Raw genomic sequence first — 18,182 nt, 5'->3', positions numbered from 1 at the left:
GGTCACACTCACTGTATCCGTATATTTGCCAATATTAAATGATTGTAAAAATAACACAGATCATTTATTTATCTCTCAATCCCAATATATACTCTTCAAATCGATAAGGACTTTATATGTAGGACTAAATAAATGTAACTTTATTTTTGCTGATCTTTTCTTTTCTTTAGTGAATGGAGATTAATTATATATGTATAATGTATAGTATTTATCACATACATACAATAGTCATATTAGAAGTTACTTCTATAAAGATAAAAATCCTATGAGACTCGTGTTTACAGGTTATTCCTCGGAGTGTACTTGAAGACCTGGCTGCCGGACATGAGATAGCCACAGATCAGCTGGATCTATTTCTTAGATTCCAGCATGACATTGGCATGATCCTCTACTTCAGGTGAGATTATGATTGTTTATTTCTTTCCTCTTTTAATAAGGCGAACAAAGAACGCATTGCATTATATAGCATTTTATGTTATCCAGGAGCAGATAATTATTTCAGTTAGAAATGAGAATGTGAGTGTTTATTTACTTTCATGCATAATTGTACAGTGACTACACGTATTTATTTTCATAGATGAGTACATGTATTTATTTTCATGGATGAATACATGTGTTTATTTTCATGGATGAGTACATGTATATATTTTCATGGATGAGTATACAGCAAGTACATGTGTTTCCTTTCATAGATGAGTAATTGTATTTATTTTCATGGATGAGTACATGTATTTATTTTCATGGATGAGTACATGTGTTTATTTTCATGGGTGAGTGTATGTATTTATTTTCATGGATGAGTACATGTGTTTATTTTCATGGACGAGTACATGTGTTTATTTTCATGGATGAGTACATGTATTTTTTTCATGGATGAGTGCATGTATTTTCATGGAGGAGTAGATGTATTTATTTTCATGGATGAGTACATGTGTTTATTTTCATGGGTGAGTGTATATATTTATTTTCATGGATGAGTACATGTGTTTATTTTCATGGGTGAGTACATGTATTGTTTTCATGGATGATTGCATGTATTTTCATGGAGGAGTACAATCAGTTCATGACAGATGAGATGTTAGTGATATGTAAAGGCGAATACTTGAGCGATTTGTACACTCTGCCACCCAGTGCTCCACAATCTGAATTGTACGGTATTCTTAATGTTGCCATTTTCATAATACAGTACTGAATTGTACGGTATTCTTAATGTTGCCATTTTCATAATACGGTACTAAATTGTACGGTATTCTTAATGTTGCCATTTTCATAATACGGTACTGAATTGTACGGTATTCTTAATGTTGCCATTTTCATAATACGGTACTAAATTGTACGGTATTCTTAATGTTGCCATTTTCATAATACGGTACTAAATTGTACGGTATTCTTAATGTTGCCATTTTCATAATACGGTACTAAATTGTACGGTATTCTTAATGTTGCCATTTTCATAATACGGTACTATCCTTTCATCTTATTATCCTCGGGACCAAGGTAATACAGTAAAAATTGCTATGAGTGACCACCTGTCATTTCCGACCGAGTGGAATGATTACATGTATTTACTTTTATGCAGGAGTGCATTGATCACATGTATTTACTTACATGGACGAGTACAATGAGTACATGCATTTACTTTCATGCAGGAGTACAGTGAGTACATATTTATTTTAATGCTGGAGTGCAATGATTATGTGTATTTACTCTAATGCAGGAGTACAAAGAGTACATTTATTTACTTTCATGCATGAGTACAATGAGTACACGTATTTACCTTCATGCAGGAGTACAAAGAGTACATGTATTTACTTTCATGCAGGAGTACAGTGAGTACATATATTTATTTTAATGCTGGTGTGAAATGATTATGTGTATTTACTTTAATGCAGGAGTACAAAGAGTAAATTTATTTACTTTCATGCAGGAGTACAATGAGTACATTTATTTACTTTAATGCTGGAGTGCAAAGATTATGTGCATTTACTTTAATGCAGGAGTACAATGAGTACATTTATTTACTTTAATGCTGGAGTGCAAAGATTATGTGTATTTACTTTAATGCAGGCGTACAATGAGTAAATTATTTATTTTCATACGGGAGTACAATAAGTACGTGTTACTTTCATGCAGGAGTACAGTAAGTACATGTATTTACTTTCATGCAGGAGTACAGTGAGTGCATGTATTTACTTTCATGCAGGAGTACAGTGAGTACATGTATTTACTTTCATGCAGGAGTACAGTGAGCATGTGCATTTACTTTCATGCAGGTGTACAGTGTGTACATGGATTTACTTTCATGCAGGAGTACAGTGAGTACTTGTATTTACTTTCATGCAGGAGTACAGTGAGTACATGTATTTACTTTCATGCAGGAGTACAGTGAATACGTGTATTTACTTTCATGCAGGTGTACAGTGTGTACATGAATTTACTTTCATGCAGTTGTGCAGTGGTGATCACCTTCAGGATCCCTTCTGCCTTCTCTACAATATCAATTGCCAGGAACAATTATTTAATTTCTTCTCCTTTGCAAATTCTAATATATGCAATTTCCTCCTCCTGAATTGGAGTTTCGGTACAAGTGTCGCACACTACTGCAAGAAACATTGTTTCATTCACACCTTTGAAACATTTCTGCATTTCACTTTCAACCATGTAGTGAGTAAATGTAACAACATGTTTATCATTAAGACTCTCAAACATCAACTCCTTTCATCTCATCCAGCTGACAAATTCATACAAATGTGGTATCTGCATAGCTGCTTTTCTCTCTGAACTCTTTGTGTTGCCCACAGCTTTCATGTACGTTTGCCGATTCAATTTTAAAGTTCTAACAACCGGCAACAAAACCGGATGTTTTCTCTGTTTTTGTTTTTGCAAATTCCGTACACCAGTTAGACCGCATACCGTTTTTTTCCTCATCATAATTCATCCATTCCCTGTCTTTTGTCCATGTCTTCTGAAACGTTTGATTATGCTTTTCCCTATCATAAGAATTATTCCTGTTATTCACGTCATTTTCATTCAACTTTTGCTTTTTTCCGGTGGCTAAACACTTTCTATAAAACGCCACATTTTGCCTGTTTTATAAGGAGGGAATTGTGCCTCGTGTTGAAATACGAGATGGTACTGTATAGCTGATGCGAATTAGTTAAAGTGAGGAAAGGAATGACACAGTGTCCTTTATATCAGAAAGTCAGAGCAAGAAACACGTTTCAAAACATGTGCCTTTGCCTAAACATCTCTAAAATTAAATGGCCTCTCCCTAATAAAGACTTCAGCGGATGTTCTGCAGGATCAAAGCAGTGGCTATTGTAAACACTGTTATAAAATATTACCATCAGAAGATGATGTTTGTTTCAGTTTGGAAACAGTGTGTTCCCATTAAACAAATCCATCTGACTCGTCACGATGTATTTAACAGCTCCAATTACCGTCTCATCATTAACAGCGTAAGTTTGGTAATTTTTCCTAATTAATTGGACCTCAGTGTATTGCTGAAATTAATAATAAGGTGGAAAATTTTCAAATCTTAGATGCCCATGATCAGAGATTTTAATTCCCAACAAATATAGGGCATTCTGCTTGGATATCTTCACATGTATCCAATTATTTGTTCATTCTTGTAAGGGAAAAAACATAAAATCTATTCTTATCATCGTAGAAAAAGTATTTGTAAGGAAAGGATGTGTCAATAAAGTAATCGTAATAAATCGATCTAATTCTTTTAATTATTTCGATGCAGATGTAAATTATGCAATTTTCCGATTGCGACTGTTTGAGTGTTTGGCAAGCGAGTTAAACAAAAAAAAACAATTACTCAAACATGCAAACTAATTTCTTTGAATAGTTTTTACCGTGTTCGTTTGTGTGGTTTACCCATTTGTAGTTTGTCACTGTGGTCGATTGAATAAAGTAATGCCACGTCATTTTTCATTTAATTCATTATCAGACTAATTAGGATCAATTACCCATGTCCGGTTGTTAATGGCGGGACCATAATTGGCACTGTTAAGCGAAATACACAAAATTGGATGGCATCCAACGCACATTTTCGAGGCAGAAATAGACTTCATCTTTTCATGCTAATATTTTATGACTGTGTTTACAATGGTAATTGCTTTGATACTATAGAACATCTGGTGAAGTCAAATCTTTATTAGGGAATGGCAAAAAGCAAACGCTGACTGTTGATAACCGAAACTTACTAGCCCATCGGACTATTAACATTATGAAAGTTACTAGTCCGACCAGAAATCTACTAGCCTCGGGCTAGCGGACTACCGCTAATTTCGAGCCCTGTATAGCCTATCTTGTGATGAAAAATGGCATTTAACCCTAGAACAACAACAATAACATAGAAGCCAGCTATCACAACCCGTGGAGTGTTTTACTGGTAGTTTGGGAACCCAACTATCACCAAACCATGGAGTATTTTACTGGTAGTTATAGACCCCACCTATAATTGAGCCATAGATTATTGTACTGGTAGTTATAGACCCCAACTATCATTGAGCCATAGATTATTTTACTGGTAGTTATAGACCCCAACTATCATTGAGGCATAGATTATTTTACTGGTAGTAATAGACCCAATCTATCACCAACCCATGGAGTATTTTACTGGTAGTTATAGACCCCAGCTATCATTGAGCCATAGATTATTTTACTGGTAGTTATAGACCCCAACTATCACCAACCCATGGATTATTTTACCAGTAGTTATAGACCCCAGCTACCATCAAGTCATGGAGTATTTTACTGGTAGTAATAGACCCCAGCTATCATCAAGTCATGGAGTATTTTGCAGGTAGTAATAGACCCCATCTATCTCCAACCCAAGGATTATTGTACTGGTATAGACCCCGACTATCATCGAGCCATAGATTAATTTACTGGTAGTAATAGACACCACCTTTCCCCAACCCATGGAGTATTTTGCTGGTAATTATAGACCAATTCATGGAGTGTTTTATTGGTAGGTATAGACCCAATCTATTACACTATTATGATGGACAGCTGCTTATATATTTGTATGAGATATATTATCTGGATTGATGAATACATGATGTATTTTTCAAAGTTCATTGGGCGATGTAAATAACTGAGCAGTGATTAACTCTTTTCCTTGAGGCTAAAACGTTAAATTTTTATCTTAGTCTGGAACCTGATTGTCTTTATTAAGTCTGTAATCTGATTGTCTTTATTAAGTCTGTAATCTGATTGCCTGTATTAAGTCTGTAATCTGATTGTCTTTATTAAATCTCCAACCTGATAATCTGTAATCTGATTGTCTTTATTAGGTCTGTAATCTGATTGTCTTTATTAAGACTGTAATCTGATTGTCTTTATTAAGGCTGGAACCTGATAATCTGTAATCTGATTGTCTTTATTAAGTCTGGAACCTGATAATCTGTAATCTGATTGTCTTTATTATATCTGGAAACTGATAATCTGTAATCTGATTGTCTTTATTAAGTCTATAATCTGGTTGTCTTTATTATGTCTGGAACCTGATAATCTGTAATCTGATTGTCTTTATTAAGTCTGTAATCTGGTTGTCTTTATTATGTCTAGAACCTGATAATCTGTAATCTGATTATCTTTATTAAGTCTGTAATCTGATTGTCTTTATTATGTCTGTAATCTGATTGTCTTTATTATGTCTGTAATCTGATTGTCTTTATTAAGGCTGTAATCTGATCGTCTTTATTATGTCTAATCTGATTGTCTTTATTAAGACTGTAAACTGACTGTCTTTATTATGTCCGTAATTTGATTGTCTTTGTTAAGACTGTAATCTGATTGTCTTTATTAAGACTGTAATCTGTCTTTTTTTTACTGTAATCTGATTGTCTTTATTATGTATGTAATCTGATTGTCTTTATTAAGACTGTAATCTGATTGTCTTTATTATGTCTGTAATCTGATTGTGTTTATTAAGACTGTAATCTGATTATCTTTATTATGTCTGTAATTTGATTGTCTTTATTAAGACTGTAATCTGATTGTCTTTATTAAGACTGTAATCTGATTGTCTTTTTTTAGACTGTACACTGATTGTCTTTATTATGTCTGTAATCTGATTGTCTGTATTAAGACTGTAATCCAATTGTCTTTATTATGTCTGTAATATGATTGTCTTTATTAAGACTGTAATCTGATTGTCTTTATTATGTCTAATCTAATTGTCTTTATTAAGACTGTAAACTGACTGTCTTTATTATGCCTGTAATTTGATTGTCTTTATTAAGACTGTAATCTGATTGTATTTATTAAGGCTGTAATCTGATTGTCTTTATTAAGACTGTAATCTGATTGTCTTTATTAAAACTGTAATCTGTTTGTCTTTTTTTAGAGTGTAATCTGATTGTCTTTATTATGTCTGTAATCTGATTGTCTTTATTAAGACTGTAATCTGATTATCTGTATTATGTCTTTAATCTGATTGCCTTTATTAAGGCTGTAATCTGATTGTCTTTATCATGTCTGTAATCTGGTTGTCTTTATTAAGACTGTACTCTGTCTTTATTACGTCTGCAATCTGATTGTCTGTATTAAGTCTGTAATCTGATTGTCTTTATGAACGCTGTAATCTGATTGTCTTTATTAAGACTAATCTGATTGTCTTTTTATGTCTGTAATCTGATTGTCTGTATTAGGACTGTAATCTGATTGTCTGTATTAAGACTGTAATCTGATTGGCTTTATTAAGGCTGTAATCTCATTGTCTTTATTAAGACTGTACTCTGATTGTCTTTATTAAGTCTGCAATCTGATTGTCTTTATTAAGTCTGTAATCTGATTGTCTTTATTAAGTCTGTAATCTGTTTGTCTTTATTAAGTCTGTATCTGATTGTCTTTATTAAGACTGTAATCTGATTGTCTTTATTATGTCTGTAATCTGATTGTCTGTATTAAAACTGTAATCTGATTGTCTGCATTACAACTGTAATCTGATTGTCTTCCTTGTAACTGGAATGACTATTTTTCCTCAGTCTGAAGCATCATTGTTTTCTTTGAGTCTGTAACTTGAGGGCAGTTCCATTGAAACATCCATATCACCAGGGAAGGCATTTAAAAGGAAATATATGCCATGGTACTCTTTTTACTGAAAGAGTCAAATTAAAATGATACAACATTCTAAATTGGTTTTCTGTTTGACTACTCCTTGTTGAAAGTGCATTCCCTGGGCCCCAAATATGTTTTGTTATTAAAGCCTTTATTGTTTTGATTTGTTTTAAGCTTGGTGAACTGTTTTCCTTGAGACTGAAACATGAATAGATATTTTCCTTGAGTCTGAAATAAAAACAAGAGTTGATACAGTTTGGAGCTTCATATCATGTACATTTTTATTGTTTCCATCCACAGCATTGACATATTGAAAGACAAAATTGTGTTGGATCCAAAATGGATGATCGATGCCCTGAAATCCCTTATCAATGCTGATGACATGGAGGTCATGAGAAATAACCCAAAACTTTCAGGCAAGGTGTCCGACTTCAAGAAATATGGAATACTGTATCCTGACCTCATTGGTTTGCAAATTTCTTATTTTCTATTATATATTTTCTTTCTTTATAGTTCATGGTAATTTAAATACAAGCTGAGCTCACATAATTTTGTATGTAATTTTTGTTTGCATCCTTTGAAGACTGAAATAGAGAAATTATAATCATATCCTTCTGTTTTATACATGTGGTTCCTAGTGTACATAAGTGGTATATGGTAACCAAGCAGAAATTATAATCGTGTCTTTCTGTTTTATACATGTAGTTCCTAGTGTACATAAATGGTATATGGTAACCATACCGAAATTATAATTGTGTCCTTCTGTTTTATACATGTGGTTCCTAGTGTACATAAATGGTATACCGTAACCATGCAGAAGTTATAATTGTGTCTTTCTATTTTATACATGTGGTTCCTAGTGTACATAAATGGTATACGGTAACCATATAGAAATTATAATTATGTCCTTCTGTTTTAAACATGTCATTCCTAGTGTATATAAATGACATACCGTAACCATAATCATGCAAAAGTCCCACACGTTTCCAAAAGACTGCTGTAAATCAAGATATAATTGTTAGTGGAGATTGGTAAGAATCTTATTTAAGATAAGCTGGAACCAATGGAAAGGTTGATGGTCAGCATTCTGACATCAAATTAAGGTCCAAGATCCTGATTTAGGTTATTGGCTGTACTGATCTTACATCAATTTTATGGTAAAAGATCTTGATTTAGGTTGTTGGCTGTATTGCTCTAACACTGATTTTAAGGTAAAAGTTCTTGATTTAGGTTATTGGCTGTACTGCTCTAACAGTGATTTTAGATCCTGATTTAGGATTTTGACTGTACTGCTCTGACACTGATTTTAAGGTAAAAGATCCTGATTTAGGTTATTGACTCTACTGCTCTAACACTGATTTTAAGGTAAAAGATCCTGATTAGGTTATTGACTCTACTGCTCTAACACTGATTTTAAGGTAAAATATACTGATTTAGGTTATTGACTCTACTGCTCTAACACTGATTTTAAGGTAAAAGATCCTGATTTAGGTTATTGACTCTACTGCTCTGACATTGATTTTAAGGTAAAAGATCCTGATTTAGGTTATTGGCTGTACTGCTCAAACACTGATTTTAAGGTAAAATATACTGATTTAGGTTATTGACTCTACTGCTCTAACACTGATTTTAAGGTAAAATATCCTGATTTAGGTTATTGGCTGTACTGCTCTAACACTGATTTTAAGGTAAAAGATACTGATTTAGGTTATTGGCTATACTGATCTAACACTGATTTTAAGGTAAAAGATCCTGATTTAGATTACTGGCTGTACTGCTCTAACACTGAATTAAAAATAAAATATCCTGATTTAGGTTATTGGCTGTACTGCCTTGACACTGATTTTAAGGTAAAATATCCTGATTTAGGTTATTGATTGTACTGATCTAACACTGATTTTAAGGTAAAAGATCCTGATTTAGGTTATTGACTGTACTGATTTAACACTGATTTTAAGGTAAAAGATCCTGATTTAGGTTATTGGCTGTACTGCCTTGACACTGATTTTAAGGTAAAATATCCTGATTTAGGTTATTGATTGTACTGATCTAACACTGATTTTAAGGTAAAAGATCCTGATTTAGGTTATTGACTGTACTGATTTAACACTGATTTTAAGGTTAAAGATCCTGATTTAGGTTATTGGCTGTACTTCTTATGGACATAATAAGGCAAAACAGGTATGACTTGATTCTTATCAAGCCCAGTGTGTAGAGATGTTTGTAGAATACCTTGTGTTTATAACCATATATTTTGATTGATATTATTTGAAATTATTTTTCTTCATAATCTCAGACTGTTTGTATGTGAATATGAATTTGTTTAATCTAATAATGATTTCTTTGTCATTGAAGATGCCATCTGGACAAAAGAGGAATACAAAGAATTGCATGGCAACAAGGAACATGTTTTGTTACTCATGGGACAGCTAAACATTATTGCCAGGCCAACAGCTTATGTTGAATCAAATGTCAAGGTTAGTTTAGTTGAAATTGTACATTTCTTGCAGTTGATGAATCCACAAATGTATTGTATCACCCATTATAGCTATTCACACAAATGCATTGTATCACCCATTATAGCTATTCACACAAATGTTACTTTCATTATCCATTTTATGCTAAATGTATATCCACCCTTGATTTCCTTGTCAGACCTATATCCACCCTTGATTTCCTTGACAGACCTATGGTACTATAATGCACAAATAAACATTATATATCCGCCCTTGATTTCCTTGACACACCTATGTATGGTACTGTAATGCACAAATAAACATTGTATATCCACCCTTGATTTCCTTGACAGACCTATGTATGGTACTATAATGCACAAATAAACATTGTATATCCACCCTTGATTTCCTTGACAGACCTAAGTATGGTACTGTAATGCACAAATAAACATTGTATATCCACCCTTGATTTCCTTGACAGACCTATGCATGGTACTGTAAAGCACAAATAAACATTGTATATCCACCCTTGATTTCCTTGACAGACCTATGTATGGTACTATAATGCACAAATAAACATTGTATATCCACCCTTGATTTCCTTGACACACCTATGTATGGTACTATAATGCACAAATAAACATTATATATCCACCCTTGATTTCCTTGACAGACCTATGTATGGTACTGTAATGCACAAATAAATATTGTATATCCACCCTTGATTGCCTTGATAGACCTATATCCACCCCTGATTTCCTTGACAGATCTATGTATGGTACTGTAATGCACAAATAAACATTGTATATCCACCCTTGATTTCCTTGACACACCTATGTATGGTACTGTAATGCACAAATAAACATTGTATATCCACCCTTGATTTCCTTGACATACCTATATCCACTCTTGATTTCCTTGACTGACCTATGTATGGTACTGTAATGCACAAATATTGTCCACCCTTGATTTCCTTGACACACCTATGTATGGTACTATAATGCACAAATAAACATTGTATATCCACCCCTGATTTCCTTGTCACACCTATGTATGGTACTATAATGCACAAATAAGCATTGTGCATAATCACGCTTCTCAACGATTACATTGGTGAATATTAAGTTATATTGTAATTCATGGACGCCTACAATAGTAATGGCACATTTCATGCAATATTCGTTTACCCCAACAATAGTAATGGCACATTTTATGCAATATTCGTGTACCCCAACAATAGTAATGGCACATTTCATGCAATATTCGTGTACCCCAACAATAGTAATGGTACATTGCAGGCAGTATTCAATATTATGAGTGTGGAGATTGTTATATTTGGGGTGGGATGCTCTCAAAATGTTATTTACACTATTATAGAATTCCCACACAGGCTCTATTTTGTTACAAGTTAAATTAGTGAAAGATATAAAGCTCCTAGTATCCATTCAGCAATGCTGGTGGCTAGATGGTTAAATGTACAAAAATGTTGAAATTCAAGTAATAACAATTTAATAACACTTCAATAATGAAATGACTTAAATTCCAATTACACTTCTTCCACTCACCCCTTTTATAGCCTATTGAATCACTTTATTAGCAATGTGAGATCGATTTCTACCTCTCGTATTTTTACTCATCTATTTCACCCTTTCTCTCTCTTATTTCTCTCAATTCTTTCTCCTTGTCCTCCTCAACATTTTTCTTCCCTGACTACATTGCTGTCGACTTCGACTGTTTTGGCTAGTCTCACTTTTGTCTCCAGCTATCGAATACTTTGGACTCGATTGAACTGGAAGTTCCCTGTCCCCTACAAAGCTTCCTGTGAAAACACATAGATAGCATGGTATTTTACATTAGTTTTCTCATCTCACCCTACATACAGCCTATCAACAGATAATTGCTATTACATTTCTTCAGTCACGAATTCATTCACATTGAGATTACAATATGTTCTTCTATGGTAAAACAAATGTCATAAAACAGCACGGTACCAATTACGTCTTATACAAATATCAGTAAATTCCGTCACATCAATACACATTTCTAATGCCGTTATACTAAACAATATCACAATAATCAGAAGCGTTCCTTTACCTTACACTCATACAAAGTACATACATACTCAAATATCCATGTTCTGATATATGCATATGTCCATAGTAACTAATCTTACATACTTCAATCATTTTACAAAGTCACAATTCAAGCAGGTGTATATTCTAACATAATGCATTAATAAATGCACTGGTTTACTACGAAGTAAAATAATAAAAAAATTACAAAAGTAATTCTGACCACAAGCTAACAATCTACATAAATCCGCCCTGCATCTCGTAATTCTCTACATAGGCTTAAGCCCATTTCTTAAATATGCATGTAAATGAAACACTACAAAGGTAATTCTACATACTAAACGATGCTAGTAATTAAGTATATATACTACAGATAATTACAATTATGATGCCATAATAATCTGCAAAAATTAAGCATAATTACTGACCTTTTTAATGCTTTCCCTTTCCTTAGAATCTACCTATAAGTTTTGAAACCAAATTACGAGTGGCTTTGCTCGGAGTAACCCTATTGATCAACAACCTGTTGAGTCAAATGCTATCTTTTCATTTACAAGTTGGAAGGTAACATGCGTCAAATTGTAATCATGCCCTCTATCTCACTTTTTGATCAGATACTGCTGTGAACTGATCCAATCAAACTTAGCAGACAGTGTCCCGCTTGCTGTCTGTCAATGTGGGTATGGATAAGAACAAGCCTCGTTCACTCCGTGGACTTTATTTTGATCTCTGGACACTTTTGACATGTAGGTGTGATAAGGCAAGCCTTTGTTAAGTTGTTGCTGCAGGGTTTAATGCCATTTTTCAGCGCACGATTGGCTATACATGGTGGCCATTATTAACGGTGGTGGAAGAACCCGGGAAAACCCCAGAAAATACCACTGACCCACGAGAAGCTACTGTCAAGCTTTCTCACATACCCACATTGGCTGAATCCGAGACTCGAACCCATACAGACAGAGGTGAGATGGCAGTGATCCGTAATGGAGAGCGCTTTAGACCACTTGGCCACTCGGGAAGCCCCCCTCCCCTTTGTTTATTGATGCGAGCGGTCATCTTCACGAACTCAAGATTCTGGTCTCTGGCAGGTCACGGTAACATTGTGTCAGAGTTTAACACTAGCCTGCAGCAACCTTTATACATCAAACACGAGGCGACAGTGCCATTAAAGACAGGTAGATTCTCGCTTATAGATGACTTTATAGCTGGGGCTTAGCAAACATGACATTGAGAATTATTTAAGAAAATCAGATAAATTTTAAAAGGAATCGAGTCACCATTTTTATTATCAGCATTTCTAAATCTCTATGATTTAAGACTTAAATATCTTACCAGCCTTGTCATATATAATCAATGAGTAAAAGGTCACGGTTGGAGACCATCTATAGGACACACGCTACTAATGATATGAAAAATGGGAACCAACCTGGAAATGGGTGAACATAAAATAGAGTATGTATGGGTTTGGCTGACCAGGATTAGTTAATAATGCAAGTTATGTTTTAGGAAAAAGAATCTTTTGAGAGTTTATGCTAGTTGTGAGTGAAATAAAAAAGAGACATTGTTTTATGGATGGAATTTCAGTCCTTTAACAGTCTTTAGTTTGGAACACTCATTACTAAAATTAGCACCCAACTCTTTGGTGCGGAATTGAAAGCACATGTTTCAAACACATGCAGGTCCAGAAAATACTGCGGCTCATATCCGTTCCTTGACAAAGAAGCTGACATCAAGGTTTCATCTATACTGATAAATATAGGTTTGATCATCAAGAGCACTCAACAAATTTTAAGTTATTGAATTTTTAATATCATGGTGTTTGCATTTTATACTATGGGATCTGAATTAGTACCAAATGTTAAATCAATGAAATTGATGGACAGAGGGGTAATCAGCCTTAAGTTTGTTAGAGACCACGTTGATAATAGCTGAAAGATATGTTTCAAATCATGACTAGGAAACATCAGATTGGTGACCATAATTACTGTGTAAATAAATCGACTAACTTTTTTATATCGGATTGAATTTATATTTTCCAATATGAAAAAACCCACCCTACCCAGCATAGTTAAATCCACACATTTTGTCACACTGCAGCCCCTCCCACTGTCATAGAAACGATGCCATTTTTGAAAGTGAGTTAAATATGTCACTGAGGTAGATACAAGTTATTCATGATGCTTGTTATCAGCAAACAGAACAAGTTTGCCTTTATAGTAAAGTTCATTTTACGTGCCTATCTGGAACCATTATTGTTCTCCATAGGACTGACAGTATTAATTCAGCTCCAATAATAAACCTGTGCAAACATATGCTTTGGATCAAGCCTACATTTATCAGTATGCACAATAGACCTATGCAAACATATGCTTAGGATCAAGTCTACATTTATCAGTATACACAATAAACCTATGCAAACATATGCTAAGGATCAAGTCTACATTTATCAGTATACATACTAAACCTATGCAAACATATGCTTTGGATCAAGTCTACATTTATCAGTATACATAATAAACCCATGCAAACATATGCTTAGGATCAAGTCTACATTTATCAGTATACACAATAAACCTATGCAAACATATGCTTAGGATCAAGTCTTCATTTATCAGTATACACAATAAATATGTGCAAACATATGCTTAGGATCAGATTTTCATTCATCTGTGTATACAGTACATAGTTTGGATGGATATTTCTTTGTACAACCCACTGCATTGCTTTATTTACATGTGTTTTCAATTCTTTATCAAATACTCTGGCCTTAATTTCAGTAATGAATTTTCCAAACTCAAGCCTGTATAAAGGACTGAAATTCCCTAAATAACACATTACCTCCATTTTATTTCAGTTTCACCAGGGACAGGATTCATTTCAGCAAAATTTTTCCCTCCTTATCAGCCAATCCTGGTCAGCCAAACTCACATCTACTCTAATTTATGTTCACCCATTTTAAGCCTAGTTTCCATTCTTCCATCCAGCCAGACTCATTTCTACTCTAATTTGTGTTCACCCATTTCAAGTCTGGTTCCTATTCTTCCATATTGTTAGTACCATCAGTCCTGGATGGACCTAGAACTAGTTAATAACTTCAGTGTCACAAGAACATCACATACTTGTATTTAGATCCTACATTGTTATGGATATTTAACTGGCATTGCTTGTTAGTTAGTTTTCTTATAATTATTTTTATTTCATTATATGCTACTGTAATATAAGACTATTCCTGATTGGACTAAATTTTTACATAAATATACTTATATATAGGTATAAACATATTATTTCTCATTGGACTACATTTGTATATATGTATAGGTATAAACATACTATTCCTCATTGGACTAAATTTGTATATTAACATATCTATAGGTATAAACATACTATTCCTCACTGGTCTAAATTTGTATATATATATATATATATATATATATATATATATATATATATATATATATATATATATATATATATATACTATTATTTAAGGTGGGTCGTGGGCAGTTTTGTCGTCCTCAGACGGTTTCGTGGGCAGATAAAAGTTCGTGGGCAGATTTCCATCTGCCCACGAAGCACGTCGTCCTTTTCTGCACTCTTGCCACAAATATCAATAAAATAAATGCATATTTATGCTGCTGAATGTTAAATATTCGATAAATATTCATCTGCAAAATAAATAATTGCCTTTTTACCTATTTATTTCCATTTTTTCATTAATGAATTGAATTGAATATCACAACTTGAGTTACCTCCCATTATGTACTAGTATATATTGCACCTTAAAAATAGATTGACCCGGAAGTAGTATGTTTCAAATTTACTGCCCATGATGACAGGGGGTCGTTACAAAGATAATCAAGGGATGGGGTTCTAACCTGTAACAATATAATATGTTAATAGTGTTACAGGTTAGAACCCAAATCTGTTGATTTTCTTTGTAACGAGCCACTATGCCCGTGATTATTATTGTGAGAGATCAAAACTGCCCGGGAACCAGGATGTGGAGTGAATAATCTGCCAATGTCGCCAACAAGCACCATACATATATACTATTTATTTTGATCTCTAAGAAGTTTTCAATAATGCTAATTAGTAACATTATAATGAGTGAGCTGTTATATGTCTTTCGAAATACCTCTATTCACTATTGCTGGTCTTGAGCCCAAACTAAGAGGATTGTGGCTGTCATTAGAAATACAAGTGATACCATTTATTTAAATCCAGGCTTAGTAAGTTCATAACTTCACTTAAGTTCATATTATATGCTGCTGCATTTTCTTCTCTCAGTCTACCATTAACAACGACAACAAAAGAAAAATGGTGTTTACTCAGAATTTGTTCCTATATTTATCAAAAAATTTGTTTTGGAACAGATATTTTGTTGGAAAAGCTGAAAGAATAAAATTGGGGGAAAATCATGATGGTATAATAATACAATTGTTTACTTATAATAAAAGAATACTGGATTTAGTGTACAACATCCTTGCAATAATTAAATGGCATTGTGAATATGCAGAACCCCAATTCTTTAATGTACATGTACTGTTTAAGGTACAAAACTGTTTTGCATACTTCATAACTTATTTCTCTAATAGTGCAAATAATAGGAGACAGAAGACATTTAGAAAGAATTAATTTGTCAAAATAAGTTAAATATCAAGATTAGTTTAATGGACGTTTGAAAATTTACTATTAAAGTAAAATTGCCTATTTTTGAGAGAAACATCCTAATAGTAATACACGTAATTTTATTTAAATTAGCAGTAATGTAGAGGATGCTGATTTATTTATGAAATATACCATAAACGTGTGTTTCATGTTCATTACTCCAAAGTAAAATACCCAAGAACCACCTCAGAAAATCAGTAATGACATATTCACGTAAAACACAAAACACAATTCTAAAAAGGTGATGGAGATGCAGTTATCAGCTGTGAGTCACATAGCTAACACATGTTGAGTAGCAGACTGGATGATTGGTATGGAACGAATTGTATTTGCCTTGTCAGAATAGTTGGTAAAGATTTTAAGAGGACTTCCTGGTTGGAAAAAAGTGAATTGGAGAAATGTATTATTTTTTTCATCGTATGTGTCCTTGTTTCACTTCATTAATAATAATGATATGACTTTTGACAAATCTTTTTGTCCGAGTGACTCAATGCTGATAAGTGTAAAAAAATGTCGAGGCTGCGACAGATGTGTCCTCTGTAGAAATGGGTGTTTATTAAACTAGGTCAAAATTAGGTAGTGTAAAAATAGGAAGTGGAACAATACACAATATGGAAAACGCTCGCTGTGGAAGACATTGGGCGGACATACAGACACATCAAGATGTATTTAATAAGATTCATACACATATTATATACTGTTGTATAGCTCTCCTTGTATGCTTCAGATTTATACTATAAACATTGAAGTGTGTGATACCGAGACAAACGGCAATGGAAGATGCACGTATCAAGGTTATGAAGATTGTTAAATTCACAAGCGATACAGAGTCAAATATACCAAAACTTTCATATTGCATTTTCTTACATTTCAACTATCACAGATCGATTTAGACTGATGCGAAACCTATCAATTTATATCAAATTTGTCAAAATCGGTGTTTATTTACTATTGTTATGAGTTATTCACCTGTATGGAAAACGATCGTATAGGAAGACATTAGGCGAAATGACAGACAAAGGAAGATATACTTAATAAGATACATACACATACTATTTACAGTTGTACGGCTTTAATTATATGCTTTAGATATATAGCAATAGCATCGAAATATGTAGTACGATCGCAAAACGGCAATGGTAGATTCACGTAGCAAGGATATGCAGATCGGTAAAGTCGCACCCGATATTCAGTAAAAAGAACAAAACCTTCTATTTTGCATTTTCACACATGTCTATTGGCACAGATCGATTTAGTATGATTAGAAACATATCAATTAAAATCAAATTTGTCATCTGATATCAAATGTGTCAAAACCGTTGTTTTTGCGATTGTTATGACTTATTCGCCCATATGAAAAACTTTCGTATAGGTCGGATCTAGGCGCACGGACAGACAAATAAAGACGTGCTTATTAAGATATATACACACATTTTATAATATTGTATAGTTTTAATTCTATACTTCAGATCTCTAATATTAGCATCGAAGTATGTGCTACAATCACAAAACGGGAAGGGTGTATTAAAGTAGCAAGCATATGAAGATCGGTAAAGTCGCACCCGATATTCCGTAAAAAGTGGAACTTTTTTATTTTGTATTTTCACACACGTCTATTGGCACAAATCGATTTAGGCAGATGAGAACCTATATATTAATATGAAATTTGTCAAAAGCTGTGTTTGTTTACTATTGGTATAAATTATTCACCTATATGGAAACCGTTCGGATAGGAAGGCATCGGGTGCACAAACAGACATATGAAACCGTACTTAATAAGATACATACACATATTATTTAATGTTGTACATCTTAAATTATATGCTTCAAATCTATAGTATTAGCATCCAAGTATGTGCTACTATCGCAAAACGGGAAGGGTAGATGCACATATCAAGGATATGAAGAT

The 18,182-nt window shown here is 33.5% G+C and overlaps 1 protein-coding gene across 1 annotated transcript in view; it reads left to right on the top strand.

Annotated features, from left to right (window-relative positions):
- The window catches only part of LOC149791128 (uncharacterized), an 82,633-nt gene that overhangs the window by 2,719 nt on the left and 61,732 nt on the right, over positions 1-18,182 (top strand). Inside the window, exons 2-4 of the mRNA XM_089973047.1 lie at positions 285-397; positions 7,378-7,544; positions 9,433-9,554. Of these exons, the coding sequence (XP_089829173.1) occupies positions 285-397; positions 7,378-7,544; positions 9,433-9,554 (402 nt within the window). The remainder of the gene's footprint in view (positions 1-284; positions 398-7,377; positions 7,545-9,432; positions 9,555-18,182) is intronic.

This window comes from Sinohyriopsis cumingii, chromosome 10 (genome assembly GCF_028554795.1).
Source record: "Sinohyriopsis cumingii isolate HCF-2022 chromosome 10, ASM2855479v2, whole genome shotgun sequence".
NCBI classification, from domain to species: Eukaryota; Metazoa; Mollusca; class Bivalvia; order Unionida; family Unionidae; genus Sinohyriopsis; species Sinohyriopsis cumingii.
Note: the sequence above shows the minus strand (reverse complement) of the source record. Positions and strands in the feature narration are given on the sequence as shown.